At 32.7% G+C, this 20,764-nt stretch overlaps 2 protein-coding genes across 2 annotated transcripts; both read right to left on the bottom strand.

The window, feature by feature from the left end:
* Positions 1-5,027: 5,027 nt before the first annotated feature.
* On the bottom strand, positions 5,028-9,726 carry LOC123664532 (elongation factor Tu-like). The gene is made up of 6 exons (XM_045599067.1): positions 9,274-9,726; positions 8,720-8,973; positions 8,115-8,238; positions 7,267-7,517; positions 5,899-6,127; positions 5,028-5,275 (listed from the first exon to the last, which is right to left on the bottom strand). Exons 1-6 carry the CDS (start codon positions 9,575-9,577, stop codon positions 5,076-5,078), a joined length of 1,362 nt encoding a protein of 453 aa, XP_045455023.1. The 5' UTR covers positions 9,578-9,726; the 3' UTR covers positions 5,028-5,075.
* Positions 9,727-13,548: 3,822 nt separating this feature from the next.
* On the bottom strand, positions 13,549-19,698 carry LOC123664572 (WD repeat-containing protein 48 homolog). Its single transcript, XM_045599098.1, has 4 exons — positions 18,184-19,698; positions 16,491-16,655; positions 15,726-15,890; positions 13,549-13,817 (listed from the first exon to the last, which is right to left on the bottom strand). Exons 1-4 carry the CDS (start codon positions 19,696-19,698, stop codon positions 13,722-13,724), a joined length of 1,941 nt encoding a protein of 646 aa, XP_045455054.1. The 3' UTR covers positions 13,549-13,721.
* Between the last annotated feature and the right edge of the window lie 1,066 nt (positions 19,699-20,764).

The following is a 20,764-nucleotide window of genomic DNA, read 5'->3' as shown; positions in this document are numbered from 1 at the left end:
TTTTGTCTGTGGGCTTATTTTAATGCGCTGTCTACATTTTGTCAATAGTAAATAACGAAGCCAAATATTCTAGACGTTATCGAATCTAGAATTTACCGGTATTAATAGTTTATTCTTTTAATTGAAAGCGATTGAGGCTATTCAAAATGTAAACAGTGCATTTGTCTAATCGGTCACGTAAAAGAACTCTAGCGTTAGATAAATTTTATCTTTCACATTCTAAATGTTAGATCTCGTAAGGAATTTTTTCAGATAAATATATTTGTAAAATTAAAACGATCCGCCAGAGTTCTTTTATCGTACCGTTATCTATACGTCGGATTACCTAAGAAAATATATATTTGTATAAGCGCTAGACTTTCGTAGATAGTGAAATTGCTCGAGTAATTTTTTATTTAATTTTAATGGCTGATATATTTTAACTTGAATATTTTATGGGATATAGGTGAAAAAATTTTCGGCAAACGGTGTTTTTGCAATATTTAGGACCCCACGCGTTTACGTGGTTACTGTTAAATAATCCTAGCAAAGTCTACTTATGATAATTATTTTGCTCCAAAAGTTCTGAATGTACAAATACGCGTTACATTATCGGTTTTTCGAAGCTAGAATTTTTTTTTATGGATTTGCTTCGGTGACGTACGTTTAGCAAGACTGGATTATATTACTCTTTATTATTTAGTTTTGTTTCGAATGAAGTCATTTATCTCGGTGTTAATCGTTCTAACTGGAATAGTATTGTGACTTTATATTAATTAATACTACTATTTCTTATAAACACATGGCTTCGTTTCCTCTCAGACGTCTGAGAATTTATTTATGTGAATGTGGATCAATCTTAGAGCTTTATCGAATTTGATAATAATTTACGTAATTGATATTTATAAAAAGAAAAAAAAGTAATTGAAGAAGAAAAAAAGGTAGCAAAAAATCTATGAGTAACTCACTGTTTAGATAGATAGTCCTGCAAGGCCGTGTAATGTAGTCGGTTTTTTATTCTAATTTAAACGATGCTAGTTGTGTAGATGGACTTATCGATAGCCTTTGCCATTAGGTGAAGTTAGTATAGACGGTTACGGCTCTAAAGCTTGGGATACGGATCTTATAGTTACGTGTTTTAATATGACCGTAAATGGTCAAGGGATCCTCTTATATTGTAACTAGTATAGCATAATATTTGGTGTCCTTAGGTGGACGTAAGTTTGCCGCTCACGGCGTTTGATGTCTTATGAACAAATAGAGGGCCGGGCGCCATATTTGCATCGTGTGCACAAATACTCTATTCTAATAAAAAGTTTTAATCACCTGTTTTTGATACTAAGATTACGGCCGGAAGCCAGTAAGGCTAAACGGATGTTCTATATAAGTTGCAAATGTTAGTGTTTATAGTGGAATGAGTGTGGACAATAACGGTGGTTAGTCCTGCTTTAATGGTATTGTGATAAGTTTTGAGCCGGTCGCTCTCAAACGCACGTAGGTCTACCACCAATGTTTTTAATCTTAAATATATTTAGTTTGTTAAGTTTAACGTTGCTTGAACGATGTTTCGCCTTAATAATAGGCAGTTTTCTGATGGGTATTTAGTGGATTTGATATATTTTCAGCGATCGTTTAGCGTTCATAGACATAACTAATATTTTTGCTACTCGCCGGTTCGCGTGCGATTCTGTCCAATTTTATAGGAATGGCATCATGAATTTTTTATACGTGAGGACCAAAATGGTTTTGTTTTTTTTATTATTATTATTATGTAATTGAGTTGACGGTAATGGACAATACAGGATTTATTTTGCCAGTTCCTCTTAAATGTAAGTGAGAATTTCTAAAATATTTTTATAGTTGTTAAGCGTCGATGAATTAAGTTTTTTTACATGTAGCTACTGCGTAAGTACGGTTAGCGGCTGATTGCATTGTATGTGTATTTCGCAAGCAAAATTCAACTTTAAACGCAAGATATAAAGTGAATAATTGCTTGTGATATTAACATATAAGGGATCAATCGCTGTGGGTGCACAAGTATTACTCGCGTTACTATTTCATGGGAATTATTTAAGAACGTTTCTAATGTCTACTGCTACCAGTTCGTTTTCTCTGATGCTAAACTAACGATGCGCCATTTAATATTTTTACGCAATTATCGAATAAGTTTTTTTTTTTATTATTGTGGTGCTAAACTCCCGACACCGTGTATTTTCTATATTTTAAGTGTTTCGTATGTAACGCTGTCCCGGTAATGCGGCAAATGTTTAATGTTTTTGGGAAGGTACGAATTTTTCGCTTTATATTAAAAATGTAATCTCATTTAGTCTGCTATACGTTCTGAAGTTGTTCTCATATAACAAAGATGATATATTTTTATATCTTTTGCTACAAAAAAAAATGTAATTGATTCGAGGGTATTTGGAGATTGTAATGATCTTAGTATCGTATTGTTATCATTTTACAGTAGGGTAAACCTGAGTTCGATGTCAGCACCAATTAAAATAATGCTCTTAAATGTATCGTATCATATAAAAGTTTTACCGATAGCTTTACTTAAGTAAAGATTTGTAAACACAGTAATTGCTTTAAATGTCCCCGCATTTTTATCGTAAGCAGATACACTGCCACTGTTTTCAAACCCATTAATATATTTTAATTGACATTTGTTTTTTTTTTTTATATAATTATTTATATTTTTTGTTATGACTATTTGTTGTTATAAAGACGCTTCGTAGCACGTTCACGTGTTTCCAAAAAGTAGATGAATGTTACATTCGCTAGTCGTTACTCATGTGAGATAATAATCTTTTGATCTGTCCGTTAATGAAATATTAGGTGTTTTTAAGGATAAATACAAAATATACTGTCTGTGGTGAATATCGAATTTTATGAGCTTATTAAAACTTAATTCCATGGTGTTGCTGCGATGTGGTGTTTTTCGTGTCCCGTATCTGGTCTATATCACACGCCTGTTGACAGATATTTTTCCTATTTATTTTCCGGTAAATTAGTAAAATACTCGACTACCTCTGACTTGTTTGTTTTGTTAGTCCCTAATGAGCGTCGAGACGTGTGATATTGAAGTTAGAGATACAGGGCGCAGGGATTTTCAGAAAAAAAGCTTAATAAAAATGTGTAAGGAGCAGAAATATTAATAGGATGCCAAGTAAACTGTCGCATGGACCAAGGAATAATATTAAGTGTAGCTCACTTCACTTGCCGACAGTACTTATAGCATTTTTAATAGGTGGAATCGATACAAAATGAAAAATAATAAAAAAAATATACGATAATTATTAATATTTTGAAATGTCTTCTCTCCGTGTTAGATTCCCGTATACAAGTATCTTTGTGATTAATGTTTTAGATAGCGGCATGAGTCAGACTGAAATTAGCGCAGGTTAAAATAATGTTGGATTTTAGGCGTCATATCTTGAGGTGGTCTGCGAACGCAGTATTATGACGGGGAGTTACGTGTGAATTGATCGGTGTTGCCAATTTTATGTATTATTTATACGTGGCGTATTGTTGCCACGTATGATAAATGTAAAAAAATATTGTAAGGGTCATCTATAAATACGTTTACAATAAGGGAGTGGGTTTGCTTGTAAAGATTCGTGACTATTTATTCAATTTTAATTCAATGTGAGAAACCGTAAAAAGGGAATGATGTTCGTATTGCGAAGTTTTTCGTAACGTATTTTAGAGATGACTTAAAAGTTTGGAAATGTTATTAATTAACTTTGTTGTAACGAGCCATATTCTAAAAAAATACTTTTCATTATATTTATATTGATAATATTGTAAATGAAATTCAATTTCACCATTTTTGAAATGTGACTCTATGAGACTTGATAAGTGATCTTTGTTTTCTAGTAAAATAAACTTCTTATTTTTTTTTTTTGTATTTTCGATGTTTCATTATATAAATGGAACGTCTATATAATTAATATGTTACAATGATTATTTTGTAAAAATGTAAAAAAAAATGTTGATTATTTTTTTGTTTAGCAATGTAAAAACTTGCTGATGCATTGTTTTCTATATATAAATGAATTTTATTATAAAATTTTATAAAATTTAAAATGAAATTGTGATAAATACATATTGTACAAAAATGTACCTAATATGTGAAACAATCATATTCGATTAAAAAAAAAATTAGTTAATTTTTGAAATGAAATTATACCGATCAATTCGTTCGCAACTACCCTCAATATTAGCGAAATACAGTATCCATTAGGTGTATCGGTGTTAATTATAGTTCACGATTTATTATTAAAAAATAATAATAATAGTGTTGTACTACGCCAATTGTGTCGATATAATGTTGTGAAAATAAGTGTTAAATGTTGTCCTTCAAAACGTAGGTGTATTTTTTATCGATATGTAGTTCATGCTAGATGCAGACATGATTTTTTTTTCTTACTAATGATTTGTTACTGTTTTTGGCACGATATTAATTACCTTCTGACAAAAAAATATATAATTAAAAAAATATTATTTGAAGTTTTATTTATTCCTTTGATAATTTTAACGCCTTTGTACACCATCCTCTAATTGTACAACTTTTGTTTGTATCTTTTAATGGTGCAAGATAAAGAGTATTATTATTAATAATCTTGTTTAGTTATTGAGATGTATGTAATAAAATATCAGACTCGAATGAAAGTTTGTGGATTACGAATTAACAAGTTTTAATAGTTAATTTAATTTTGCACTTAACACGGTGTCTCAAATTATTCTTTTTCTAGTGATATTTAATTTTTCTTATCCATAGTAATAGGAACTAACAACGTTATTTGATTTTTGAACGGGTAATTTACAATAAAAGTTAACAATAAACTGAAAATTTAATTACAAGCGTATTTATTAAGGTGAGTTGTAGAGTATATAAAATCTTAACAACGCAAAAATGTTTGAAATTTTTATAAACTTCGATATTCAACAAAAATCCTAAAAGATTGAGGTTAAGTGAAAAGATAATAAAACAATCAAAAAATTTAATATGTTATATATATATATATATATATATATATATATATATATATATATATATATATATATATAGAGGTATATATGTATACAACGAATTAAATATTTAACACGACTTTTCCTAATTTCCCATTCGGTACATTTATAGGCTGCAAAGCTTCAGTTACAATTCCCGTCGCTACAGTAACGTTGTTCTCTCTTATTGTAAAGGGCTGACCCTCAGTCATTACCATCCCTTCTAGGAGGGTTAAGTAGACATCGGCGTGGTCGCCCGGCATCATCATTTCCATGGAAGGTTCTGAAAAATATTGAAAATACAAATGGGTACCTATGTTCTCATGGATATGATGGTAAAAAATATCTCAGATTAAATACATTTCTTCAGACATATATGGCACATAATCCTAGAAGGATTTTCGTTATTTTTGACTCGTCAAAATAAGTGACAAGAATCGGCTCAAAGGTTTATTTCGCACTCTAATTTTATTTTTATACACAATTCTAAACATTTTTGAATATCATATCAAAAATTGACCGCTCCAGCGGGATTCGAACCCGCGTCTCGGTCAATTTTTGATATGATATTCAAAAATGTTTAGAATTCCTAATTGTGGGTAACACAAAAATAAAAATCGTACATATTTATACACAATTATCACAAGGACTGCACAAACACCCAGACCACGGCAAACACCTGTATGACCAATACAAATGTTTGTCATGTGCGGGAATCGAACCCGCAACCGCACGCGCAACAGCTACAATCCATGGCTGTGACCGTTGCGCCAACGCGGCGTCAACTTTAATTTCTTACTTATTGATAAAATTATACATGTTCTATTTAAAAAATAGTATACTATATAATAGTATAATAGTAACAAAATTCCTATTTAACAACTGCAAATAACCCTAAATACATACCTAAATCGATCCTACAAGCAACATTCCAAGTACCGCTGAACATTTGCTGCGAATATTTCGAAAAAATCGGCTTCTTCCTGCCACCCTCGCTTCTTGACAAGAAATATATCTTCGCTTTGTAATGGTTACTCAAAGTTACACTTCTAGCGGCACAAAGCAACATTCCAGTTTCCACTGATCGAATTTTCATACCACGTAATAAAACTCCAACATTGTCTCCAGCAATTGCCTAGAATGTTACACAAATATATTATTGTATAGAAATTTTTGAAATTGAACTAGTTATTCAAATATACCATCACCTAGAAAGTTAACCTTGAAAGTGCCTAACAATATATGAAATTGGGCAATTTAGACAGCTAGGTATGTCATTGCCTAGTATAGGAATTATACAACATAGACGACGCGTTGGCGCAGCGGTCATAGCACGGGCTGTTGCGCTGGCGGTCGCGGGTTCGATTCCCGCTCACGACAGACATTTGTATCGGCCATATAGATGTTTCTCGTGGTCTGGGCGTTGTGCTTGTGTATTGTGTGTGTTTCCAGACCAACACAGGAGAAAATTCTACTGCGGGCTGTTAAGTGTGAAGCGTTTAATAATTATTAATTAATAATAGATCTACGGATATATCGTTATATTTTTAAGTGAATACATCTAACATCTAAGTGTTAGATACACTGCATGCATTTCTTGATGGTATTCTAGAACATGCATTTCCGATGTTAATCCGCGACGAACATGGCCGATAGTTTTTTTTTTTTTGTTTTTAAATAAAAGATATTTCAATAAATAATAAAATATATTAAATTTTGTTAATATTTAAATAAGCCAAAATTATAGCTTAAAATTCACTCCTTTATACTAATAGTAAAATTATAATCTAATAATCTGAATAATCATATAATCTGAATTTTAAAAGTTCTGAAAATTATTTAATTATAATAATGTATTTATTTTATGTATGTGTGTATATGTTTATGTAAGTGTGTAGTCAAGTATACATGTATTTTATATTATTAATTCTGAATATGTTTATAGATTTATAATCATTATTATTAATCACTCTTGCACTTCTGTGCCCCGCGATAACAGCAATTCTCACCACCATGGGTAAACTGGTAGAGATCTCTTCTAGAGATAAGTTCGCCCTTGCCAACTTTCTTTGTAAGTATGATTTTTACTTGTTTCTCTTTTTTTTTAAAGTGCAATAAAGATTATATATAATTGACGAATTGTTTGTGCAGTTGCTGGGTGTATTTATTTGTGTGTATGTGTTCCTGGGCCCAAGTACACGATGGTCATCTTACTGGAGGCTCTCGAATTTGAATTTTATTATTGTTATACATAATATTTTACTCAAAAGTTACCTCGAGAACACTAGATCTAAAAATCTGTATATCTGATAGCGTAGTTTTAATGTTGAATCCAAAACCCATAAGTTCAGCTTCATCGTTTTTCTTCATAATTCCACGTTTAATAGTACCAACGACAACTGTTCCTCTACCGGGGACTGTAAAGGCGTTGTCTATGGGCATTAGAAATGGGGACTCGAGATCCCTTATAATCGGCGGTACGTAGTCATCTATGGTATTTAGAAGTTTTCTTATTGATGGTGCACCTGGAAATACAAAATTAAAATAATTATGTTTGCAGGCAAAAGAAGAAAAACCGACGTCAATTATATCGACAAATAATACAACGTAAGTAGACGAAAAAATAGTCAAGTAAATACGCATTATCAAAGATTACTCCAAAAGTTGTAATCAGATCTCGATGAAATTTAAATGTGACCACATGATAAACATCGGCTTTCGATTAAATTAAAAATCATTAAAATCGGTACACCCAGTAAAAAGTTATGCGGATTTTCGAGTTTCCCTAGATTTCTCTGGGACCCCATCATCAGATCCTGGTTTCCTTATCATGGTACCAAATTAGGGATATCTTCTTTCCAACAAAAAAAGAATTATCAAAATCGACGACGACGATCAAAATAAACGACGGAGTTATCCCCGAACATACATAAATATATATATTAGTTAAATTAGGCTTAATTCGTGAAACTTAGTAAAGTTTAAATCAAGCTGATAAAAATTATTATTATTACTTATGACTACCATATTAACATTACATAAAAAAAGTATAAAAAATATAATTAGGTATAGATTAAAAATTACTTTTGATTATATTTATTTCGATTAACTTTCCAGATTACCTATTTCAGATTCGTCATCATTCAAAGCCTTTAATGCAGATCCGAAAATCAAAGGTGTAGCACTGCCATTGAAGCCAAAGTCAGATAACATCTCTCTCATTTCAATTTCTACTAGTTCAATAATCTGAAACAGTAGTAAATAATAATTACTCATGAATAAAATTATTTATAAATAATGTTCATATCGAATAAGAAATTTCTAAATTAAAATAGAAAAAGAAAAAAAGAAACTAAACTTTATTATGACTTTATTATATTTCTTGTTAATAACTAGCATAGTATTTTTTATTATATATTCTTAATTCAGTCACCAACCCGCCTGCCAAGCGAGGTGACTATGGGCAAGACACACAAGTTCACGCCATTTTTGGCGTGAACTTGTGGAGGCCTATGTCCAGCAGTGGACTGTATTAGGCTGAAATGATGACGATGATGATGATTCTTATATTACATTAAATTTAAAAGAACACCGTTACTTAGAATATCAACAAAATTGTATTTATTTGTTTCATACATAATACTTCATATTAAATATTTACTTTAAAAATAAAAAATAAAACAAAAATATGAAACTTGGAATTTTTGTTTTACCAATACCAACTTACATCTTGTCCAACTAAATCTACTTTATTAATATACACTAAAATGTACTTTATCCCAACTTGCTTGGCTAATAACAAATGTTCCCTTGTTTGAGGCATCGGCCCGTCATTAGCAGCTACGACTAATATCGCCGCATCCATTTGAGAAGCACCAGAAATCATATTGCGAATGTAGTCAGCATGCCCTGGACAATCTGTATGAGCATAGTGTCTGTTCTTTGTACTGTAACCGACATGAGCTGCGTTTATTGTAATTCCTAGAGAAAACAATTGAAAATTATTATTTTAATATTTATTTAATCTTTGAAAGTGTATTTTTTGAGATTTTCAATTTATTTATTATTTTTATAATACAAGAATTGTACAAGCATTTGAGAAATTGGTCTTTAGTAATATTACGATCCTTAAGCTTTTTTTTTCATTGGATTGGCTTAAAGCAAATAGTATTTTTAAGTGGAATTAATTTTAGATATTAAATTTTACATGCTTTTCACTTATTACGAGACCAATGTTTAGATTTCTAATTAGATAGATTATAGAATATATGCTGAACTTACCTCTGGCCTTCTCCTCAGGCGCCTTATCAATTTCATCATAAGAAACATACTTTGATGACCCATCCTTGGATAACACTTTTGTAATAGCAGCTGTTAGTGTAGTTTTCCCATGATCTACGTGACCTATAGTTCCTATATTGCAATGCTTCTTCTCTAAAGACTTCGATTTTTTTTTGGTACAAAAATTACGTGTTTCGAAATTACAAGCATATGTGAACCTGTGATGAGCCAGATAGTTAGGGCTAATTGTTTTCTTTAGTGGAAGATTACGAATAATACAACTAATGAATAGTCTTCCAGTCATATTTTATTATTTATTTTGATTATATCATTGCCTTTGAGGTTATATTTATTCAATGTTTGTCATATTTGTCAATATGACAATGACGTTTCGTCGTAATAACTTACCCTATATCACAAGTCTACCATATATTGAGAAAAATTATACACACACATAGTCCACTGTTGGACATAGGCCTCACCAAGTTCGTGCCAGACATCCCGGTTTTCCGCAATCCTCATCCAGCCTACACCGGCAATCTTACGTAGATCGTCGGGCCAACGGGGCGGAGGACGTCCCACACTGCGCTTGCCAAGACGCCGTCTTCACTCCAGGACCCGTCTACTCCAACAGCCATCGTCAGGCATACCATTCAATTAGGCCAAAACAACTTCGAGAAGGAAGCCGATAGGAAGATTCGGTTTGGCGGCGTTTGGCAGGCTTCGGCTAGTCTTCACTAAAAAGATACACGATGATACGCAATACTTGAAGATAAGTCTTGGGGGTTTGCGTCCTGCTTGGTTTCACATACGGCGTCGAGACGTCGACACTTACGAAGGAACTAGTCTACAAGTTTAGTCGCTTAACGTGCAATGGAACAGGCTATGCTTGCGGTCTCTCAAAGATAGGATTAGAATTGAGACTATCTACGAAAGAAAGTAACCGACATAGCCTACAAAATTAGCAAGTTTGAGTGACAATGACCAGATTCGATCCCAGCAATGACAAATATTTGTTTAAACTATACAAACGTTCGTCGTGGTCTGGGTGACATTTGCGATTGTACATTTTGAGTATTTCGTTACCCTCATATATCCTACGGGTGCCACTTATTGCGAGGCTCTTATTTTACTATTTATTTATTCTATTTTCACGCATCAGGCTTTATCTACTTATATTAAAATTGTAATTGGCCACTAGATATCTATCCGACTGGTACCGATACGGGTACGCGACCTCGGACTGCTCTAGCTGCTAGTGTCATAAACCCCTCCCCGTAATCCGTGGCACTGGTATCCGTAACCCCAGATCCTTCTCTTACACAAATCCTTCTTCTTAGCCAAGAATTCCCAAGGAGGGTTGACATCAGGCAGGCGGCCGGTCGTAGAATATATCATGCCAAATCACTTACAACACGAGTTTGAGGATTAGAGTATGCGATAATGTTAGGGCGTACCCCGCAGGCGACGCGTAGACGCAGCACCCGGAGTGTGGGAAATGGACAAGGATTGCTGCACCAGAGACGGGGGCAGCGTAAGAGGCGAGTCCGGGAAGTGAGCTTGAGGATTACGAGTTGGAATATGGGTATGATGATTGGGAGAGGACGAGAGCTGGCGGATGTTTTGGAAAGGAGACGGATAAATATAGCGTGCTTGCAGGAGACGAAGTGGAAGGGGCGGAGAGCAAGAGAAATTACGGGTTATAAGTTTTATTATTGCGGCTGCGATAGGAAAAGCAATGGCCTAGGTATAGTGTTAGATAGAGAGCTCAAGAACACCGACCGACATAAGTGGGATAAGGGCAGGAAGATGAGATGATGATTAAAATTGTAATTGGCCGATGTCTCAAATGAAAGTTAAGAAAAATAAATTACAGTGGTTAAAAAATAACATGACATTTAAAAACTGGGAAAGTAATAGTTGGTTGTCAATATATGTATATCTTTGATTTTGCTTAACAAATATACAACAAAATTTAATTTTTGATATTAGGTACAAAAGGCGGCCTTATGTCGTCATAGCAAAATAATAAAGTCAAAAAAATTGTTAATTTTAAATTGTCATTAATTATTTGAACTCGAGTTGTAGTGTCTGTGTGGCAACTGGAAGGAAGGAATCACAAGAGTTGTCGTTTTGGCGCGTCTCGCAATTGGTCAATCATTGTACGACAATATAATTACTTCACGCATTTCATTTCATACCGCCAAAGTGACTAAAATTTAATTTTTGCGCAGGTTGAACCTTAGCGTACTTATATTATACTCTTTGGCTTAGCGCTCAAGATCTGTACCGACTAAAAACAGTTTATTTCGTAAATGTGAAGAAAAAAAAATATTCAATACAATTACAGTTCTTTATACTTAGGTTATTACCAGACATTTTAATATTTTTAACATATTCACACAGATTAATAAACAAAAGAGCATATTCAATTAAAACTTGGTAAACTCATTTGTTTTTTTTTTTTTGCGTAAGTGAGACATCTGTCATATAAACATTTAAACATATTATGTGTTTTAGACTGAATTTGTCAATCAAACAACCATATTATGTAACAAACTATTACTTAATTACACGTAAATAAGGAAATTTCTGTCATAAATTGTTTTAGCAGAGTAAACAGTAAGTGTAAGAGTCAGATAGATTTTTTGAAAAAATTTCAAAGAGGATTTTGGATTTCAATTACACCGTTACCGAATTTGTCGACATCAAATTAAAACATTTTCAAAATTATAAAGAAAGTTGGGATGTGTATGATATTAGTCACGCTTCAAACAAAAGCTGCAGACCCGATTGCAATTAACCTTGGTATATAAATAGCTAGAATCTAGAATGAGACATTGGCTACTTTTTATGCCTGACATTTCTAAGGGATCGGAAGTTAGACGGATAAAATCGCGAGGCATAACTAGTTATTTATAATTATTTATTGCCATTAATACTGTCATTTTAAATTTAGCAATATACAATTTATTACTTTCTTTTATTGGAATTTAATTTCAATTAAAATATTCGTCAAACTAAATATAATAATAATAAATTATATATATATACAAATATTCTTCAAATTTCTAAGTCGAAAATTGTTACATAAATTTACTTAAAATTTCAAAAAGTATATAATTACGTGTGTATTTCATTGACTATCTGCATTATATTGTTGATAGTTATTTAATTTTTTTAAAAATGGCCTGTAATTAATATATATAACTTCACTGGATCTTGTAAGATCTTTATTGCTATTACGAATACATATCAAAGAAAATAAATAAATTAGAATTAAGATACAACGTATTTTTAAATCTTTTTTTTTGTTTAATTTTTTTTCATTTCGAACCTAAGCATACTTAAGCATTAACTGAATTACTTTCAAGAAATAATACATTGTACATACGCCTGTTCTTTTTCTATATTTTATTATCTATAACTATAACATACTTAAGGGCCTGTTTCACCAGTTGTAGATTAAGTTTAGAAACTTAACTTATAGATTTACAATAGCGAAAGAAATCCATACTAATATTATAAAGCTGAAGAACTCTTCTTGTTTGAACGCGCTAATCTCAGGAACTACTGGTCCGATTTGAAAAATTCTTTCAATGTTAGATAGCCCATTTATCGAGGAAGGTTATAGGCTATATATCATCACGCTAAGACTAATAGGAGCGGAGCACTAATGAAGAATGTTTCAAAATCGGGGTTTTTTGTTCAAGTAACTATTCAACCAAACGAAGTCGCGGGCAGTAGCTAGTATAATATTATTATAGTGGAATTCGACGGTGAAAATCATTATATCATAAACTATTATCCATTGGATACCTTCATCTGTCAAAATATAGTAGCAACATCGACAACCGGTGAAAAAAACCTAAGGGTTAGGACACATTTTTGAATATAAAACATTCCATAATTTAATAATGAAAATAATATGGTGCCAATTCTTGTAAAAAAATTTATACATATATTTAGCAAATATAAAAAATTGTTGGCGATTGCATACAAATTTAGGCAAGATAACATTGTTAATAATAATTTTATTTAGGCACAAGTGATAACATAAATCTGAGATACACATCGCTATTTTTTATATTTTTTTAACAGGCAACAATAATTAAGGAATGTTACTTTTAAATTTCGATCTTTTACATTTGAAAAGCAGTTTAAATATTTGGTTCTTATTATTAGTTACAAATTCACAATATAATTGATAGTATAAGGATTTTAAATACTTTTTTTATGAATATAAACTAAATCTTAAAAAAAAAAATTACTGTATGTGATTTATACGTCGTCATTTTAATAAAATTTGAATTTTTCAGTACGTCCTTTATGTAAATCATGTCATAAAATCAGCAGTGGCAACACTAGTCACTTCACTTGAAGAAGTTTTGAATGGAGCAGCACTTTTTCAACTGTTTATTGAACCTCACAATGTATAAACTCGAATTTCATTGTTTCAGAACTCTATAATGTAACGTGAACTCAACATTGGATTTCCAGATGAAATGACGGACGGTACGGAGATCCATGTTTGGGTCTAATACCTGCAAGAAAGAAAACAAAACTTTTATATATAAGCTAGTACAAGAGTTAATATAGAGTTAATATAATTAGCCCCCACTAATCAATATATTAAAAATTAAAAAATAAAATAGACAAAAGTATGTATATATTTTTCTTTTTTTTATGTATTAATTTTAGTAATAAAATACTGTATTTTTAAAGAAAAAAAAAAAATATATATGGCACAGAAATAACTTGCAATTATCATATTTAGTGAATAATCAAATTTTAGCTATTTATATGTATCTTAAAATGAATAGGAACATTTGATTTTACGATTCTATATTGAATCTGATATGTATATTCTATTTTTTTGGAAGAGTCCTAAATAGTAAACAAATATGGCGTACTTCCGACCACAGATAATAGAGTAATATTGTAAGTATAGTAAAGTGACACAAAGAGCAAATGAATGAACAATATTAATAAGCGATAGACGAAAGTAAAATTCATTTTATGTTCAAATATTTAACGCTAACATATTGCTAAAATTGTTTCAAAACCTAATAATATATTGAATATTTTTTCTAAGAATTAGTAGAGGTACGGAATTACGAAAAAAAAAAAAATATTAATCGAGCATCGCGCATAAAAGGCCACAAATTTATATTTCGTTTATGTAAAATGGTCGGTAAAAAGACGTCAAAAATAAAATTTATAACAAAATAGGGCCGCCTGTGTCTAGAAAAAAAAGTTGACCCTATTAGTATTATTGTCACATTATTTGTATTCACTATAAATATAGAGCCTTGCGCTGGCGGCGCACTCTATAACATGTAAACAAAAGGATTGATAACACTGTTGCTCACGTAGCTCTCATTAGGTAACCCTAAGTCTCATACTAAAGTCCCACAAAATTTTCCTGTGAACTACAATAAACTTTTATGCCAATGCTATGTGCTTTTATATTATATGGGATAGCGTTAAAAAAGAGATGGATACGATTCCATACATTCTTGGGCCAAAATGTAATGAAATGAAAATGGTATCAATTAATGCATTTAGGCTTATTGATTCCTTGCTGAAAATTATCTATATTTTGGCTATCTGAGAGTGGAGTTATTAGACTTTTTGTAAAAGTGAGGTTATGTTACAATGTCTATACAAAATCCCAATCACTAAGTTCTTGTAGCATCAATGTTTGTTAAATTTAGTGAAGACTGTTTGAAAACTCTTTACCAATATTGATGTACACTTGAAACCATACATAAATATCAGGAATGGACTCAGAATGCATCGGAAAACAGTAAACATGAAACGAGTGACGGACACAGTATTACTGTAAAAATATGATTTATTTTAAATCGATACGAAATCGATAATCATTTTGGTTTATCAGATATTAATTTATATTTTCGATATTAATGTAACTTTATTTAAATGTTCTTTATTGTTTATAGCTTTAATTGTGCATCTAAATATCTTGAGTTAATTAACTAGTGCAAACATTTTCTTTTTGAATTCTGTAATCGATTATAGTTGAATCGATCCCAAATAATTTGATGAAAACTATCTTTTTCAATTTTCTCCGCTTCTAGATGCAGAATTGAGCTGATATCTTATATTTTAAAATAAAAAAATATGACCAATTTTTTAAACAATATCTCTACTCATTACATTTAGGCCCAAAAGTCCCCATCTCCTTTTCAGAGTGAAATTGATATTCAGAAACATTCATAATATAAAATAAAACCCTTACAATAAACATACAACTACATAATACTGCTTATAAGTATCTGTAGTAGTGTAGTAGTATACCTGAGAGCTCAGGGGTAGGGTCGGCAACGTGTTTGCGATGCTTCTGGTGTTGTTTAAACAAAATCAACCACATCTTCTTATTCTAGGAGATAAGAAAAGTTGGTACTTTCTTCGCAACAACAGTAACATACCTGATCACAGCACAACAATTCGACCCGTTCTTCTGGGGAGTCGTTAGTACTTTCTTCGCTCTTGCCTGCGTTCGTTCCGTTGACGTCACCCCCACCAACAATCTTTTCAACAACATGCTCTGCCACTTTACGACATTGAATAAAATCGTTGGCGACGAGACGGTCCTGAAATAATATATATTTATATTTTTAATAAGCATTTGTTAAAATAATTTTAATTAACATAACAGGTATTGATTTAAATAGTAAATTTTAATAACGTAATATATTGCAAAAATCTGACACGCTGCAATAATTTTAAATTTGCAAGATGAAAGTAAGAAAAAATAAATTACTGTCATCATCATCATCATCATCATCATCATCATCATCATCATCATTTCAGCCTATTGCAGTCCACTGCTGGACATAGGCCTTCACAAGTTCGCGCCAAAAATGGGGTGAACTCATGTGTGTTGCCCATAGTCACCACCCTGGGCAGGCGGGTTGGTGACCGCAGGGCTGGCTTTGTCGCATCGACGACGCTGCTGCCCGTCTTCTGCCTGTGTATTTCAAGGCCAGCAGTTGGATGGTTATCCCGCCATCGGTCAGCTTTTTAAGTTCCAAGGTGGTAGCGGAACTGTGTTATTCTTTAGTCGCCTCTTACGACACCCATGGGAAGAGAGGGGGCTGGCTATATTCTTTCATGCCGTAGCCACATAGCTAAATAAATTACTGAAAGAATCAAAATTTATGAGGTCATTATGTCTATATATTGCTTGTTACCTTCTTCTGTCTATCCTGTTTGCTTTGACAAGTGGAGTGTGGTAGTAAGTAGAATGGCAATTTATTCAGCTTAGGCGCTGCCATTTCTATAGCAACATCGACAACCCATGATGGCACTGTTTCTAGTAATAAATTTCCTTCAGTTTCGCCTCCCGCGTCACCAACCTGAAAAAATATTGTTACTTTTTTATAGTGTAATTCACAATATGTATCAAGCAATAGACATGTGCTTCAGCCTGTAATATCCCACTGCTGGGCCAGGCCTATGCCTCTTCCGGGGCGAGGTGGTGAATGCTAGCGCGACCCCATCTCGCCTCACCCAGGCGTACGACTGCTCACACGTGGTGGTTTTTTAATCAGTAGGAGTCTGACATAACACTCTGGCGCCCCCAGGCGGGAGGGTATCCATGAAGGATTTTCCTCACGTAAAAAAAAGGCCTATGCCTCTTTCCCCATTTAGGAGAACAATGAGAGTTTAATCCACCACGCTGCTCTAATGTGGGTTGGCGTATATAATTCCTACCACGAGTAACAATCGCTATCAGGTGTAAATGATATCAACTGGGACCGACAGCTTAACATGCTCTTCGAGGCGCGGTGGAGATCCACAAGGATTGCACAAACACTCAGACCATGGCAAACATCTGTATGGCCATCTGTAAGTCCGCAACCGCCAGCGCAACAGTCATAAATCAGTACCGTGACCGTTGCGCCAACGCGTCGTAGACATTAGAAAAATAATTTGACTATCCCATTGTCGCAGTTTGTAGTGACCGTATTTTCTGCTTTATTTTCTGCTGCTGTTGTGGGTTCGATTTCTACCCTGAGCCTGGGTGTAATATAAATATTTATATATGCATTAATCATCTACGATTATAAAAAAAAAATTGCTCCTAATTTGAAAAATAGCCTATTATATAATCAATAATAAATATATTAAATAAATCAAAATGTAATAGAATAAATCAAAAAAAAAAAAACAAATATATATATATAGAATAAATGTTTATTCTTAAGCAATAAAATCTGACTTCACTACATTAAATGAGAATACCATAAACATAGCCTAAGTCAATTAAATATATGTATTATTTGGATGAACTCAAAAAATTGTGGAATTGCAGAAAATTGGCTTTGACTAGTTTTGAAAACTACCTACCTCCTTTATTGATTTATCTACATTATACAAAGAATTTCTGTGATATCTATTATATATCTATTTTAACCAATCAGTAAATATTTTAGTTTTATTAAATGTTATTGAAACAACATTTTGATATCAACACTTGAGATATAGATTTGTATGGAGTGTGTCATTTCACACCTTGGTGTATGTACAAAATGATTTTGAATCAAAATCCAATTTTGAAATCAACAAATTTTTAAAATGTTATGTCAAATCTATACTAAAATTTTTACCAGTATATTTCTTAATGTAATTCTATTAATTAAAATTCCATAAGATTACATTAATTTACTTTACTTGTTATATTTGAGTACATAATGATATCCATATATTTTTCATAGACCATTTTAGGACCGTATTTGTGATATGTATCTCAATTATTTTAAAATAAGCAGTTTTCTATCTTCCAGTTCAACTTTAGAAGACTAGCTATTAACAAAAGAGTTATGTAATGTTAAAATATTGTACAATACACATATATTTAATACAAAAATATAGCATACAAACCTGAAGCCTGTAAAGTGTTCTACCACCGACTTCACTAAATATAAGCGGTGTGTGCAGAGGGACACTGAAAAAGTTGTTTCCTATAACTTTTTGTCCGGCCTCATTAACTCTATTTGGATGATTCCAATGTTCCAACAAAGCTTGTAACAGTAACGCCCCAAAGTTGACTTTTTGATCATTTTCGGTTGTTAGTCCAGCTTCCTTAGCACTAACCCAAGCACTGAAACAGTCTGTCTCATCCTGTCCCAGATGTATCGTCAACATTCCAGTCTTTAAATCTACATTAAACCAGTTTGGTACATAAACCATTTTGAATCGTTTCTTCAGTTCTTCCTCATAATCAACTTCCCCTAATTCCTCAACTTTACTTGCTTTTAAAACATCATATAACACAACATTATTTGTCGTATCTTTTGTTAATATGTGACGTTTGTCGTTTAAAACTGTGTAATGTTTGATTGCTTTGCCACCAACAATGTTATGTAAGGGTTGTGTTTGATAAACATTATTTGTATTATAATTGTTCTGGTTGTACATATCGGAATTTAGTGTGTTAAGAGGTGGAAGCTTCCAACATCGTATATCAGAGTTAGAAGTAGCTACCCATACAGCTTGTTGGTCTGCTGTAAAACATAGTTTAAGAATGGGTGCGGTCTCTTCACAAACAATCATAAAGTTATCTGGATTTCTCAACTCTGTTATAATGACTAGACGATCCCTTCCTCCTGATATGATATGGGTGAAGTTTTCTGTGGCTAGAAGTGCCCAAACTGCTTCGGAATGTACCCGGATTGTTGACACACATCTCTGCTGCGATAGAAGCCACAGCTTTATAGTGCCATCTGAGCTCCCAGACACACACTGGGAGCCATCTCTACTTACTACTAATGCTTTAACGTTGTCCGAATGTCCTTTTAGTTTCATAAGACGTGAACAGTTTCTAGGATCCCAAACTCTCAGGACTTTTTCTGTAGAACCACTAACCAGAATAGTACCCGGTGGGTTCATGGCTAAACTGTATATAGATTCTTTGTTTCCCACCAAACTGGACGTGGTTACGGTATTATTGCTAGCAGTTAAAGCTGTCAAAGTATTCACATCCCATAAGAATATCGCGCGGTCTAAGCCTGCACTGGCGACTTGCTCCTTGTCCTTTGCATAAGCTAATGTTCGTACGTAATCTTTATGAGTACGCAATGTCGACATACAGAAACCTTTGGGCGCATTCCATACTTTTACAGTCGTATCCGACGATGCACTTATGAGGTTTTTTCCACCGCAACATAGGACGATGTCATTCACCCAATCGGTGTGATGTTCCATGCTCTGGATGTACCTATCCTGTGTACCACCCCCGGTGTGCCACACTCGTATAATCCCATCCCTACCGGCTGAATACAATCTTCCTTGTATTGGATCTAGCTGCAATGAACTAACGCCATTTTTATGTCTCCTCTCCTCTTCGTCCCGGATAACAAATGAAACTTGAGTCTTTTTACGCATGGTCGTGCCCATTTTCCGACATTTTAAATTAATAATTGATGTATATTTAAAGAATTCGTAAGCAATTCATAACATAAAAAGGTACTTGAGGTGAGGGTATCTGTCACTGATTTGACGTTTTGGCGTGTTATTTTTTTTAATTTTTATTGAGAGCTGGATTCGAGTCTTTCGCTCTTTTGACTTGTTATGTTTTCACTGTGTTGCTATGATTATGTGTTTAATTGTTCATTTTAATATTTTGTTATTTTGTTAAAATATTAGCATTACTTTCTTTTTTGTTTTCTTGCGCTAGACAACTATGGATATATTCATTGATAATATTCATAAGTGGACTATAACGTTAAACACAGAGGACTAACGACATATTAAGAGTAAAAAAAAGCGTAAAGCGTTCCATAATTTTTAAACATTATTTAATTGTGACGAAGCAATGTAATATTTCTCATTCCATATTTGAGCTTCTGTGACAAATTAGTAATTAAATTAAAATACAAATTTAAATAATTTAAAATTAATAATTGATAAATAATTTTTTTGTTACGATTATTTCGAATATATTGTTTTGTCGACAAAAAATGCAATTTAAATAAGAACACACAAAAATATATTTGGAGGAGGTGTATGAAGAATCACGTCGGCCATCGAAAAGGGAGGAATCCTCCGATACGGGTGTTGTGTCTGGTGGGCTAACGCCCCGACGGTTGTTGTCGGGATCTTGTATATATACTTAATCACTTTGAAATCTCTGATAGCGCGATGTAGCATACGTCAGTTTTCTCTAATTACGTAGTTTGTAGTCGTTCGTATTTCGCGCGATAGATATCGCCACATATATATAGCTTGGCAAAAAAAAAGTATGATGCGGTGACAGCGAGAACTAAAAATTTATACATGTGGCAATACTTGTTAATTCGCCCATGACTATTAAAAACGTCGGATGTGAAAAACAGCAACTTTACAGGAGAGCGATTCAAAGTGTAAATTGCGTGTATCTTTTTACTTATTTTAAGCAGGATCATGTAATTTTAGAATAATGCTGTACAGGCTATTTATATTTTGGATAATATTATTACTAGCC

The sequence above is a fragment of the Melitaea cinxia genome, chromosome 22, assembly GCF_905220565.1.
Source record: "Melitaea cinxia chromosome 22, ilMelCinx1.1, whole genome shotgun sequence".
In the NCBI taxonomy this organism is placed as follows: domain Eukaryota; kingdom Metazoa; phylum Arthropoda; class Insecta; order Lepidoptera; family Nymphalidae; genus Melitaea; species Melitaea cinxia.
The sequence above is the reverse complement of the archived record's forward strand: the minus strand, read 5'-3'. Positions and strand labels throughout refer to the sequence as shown.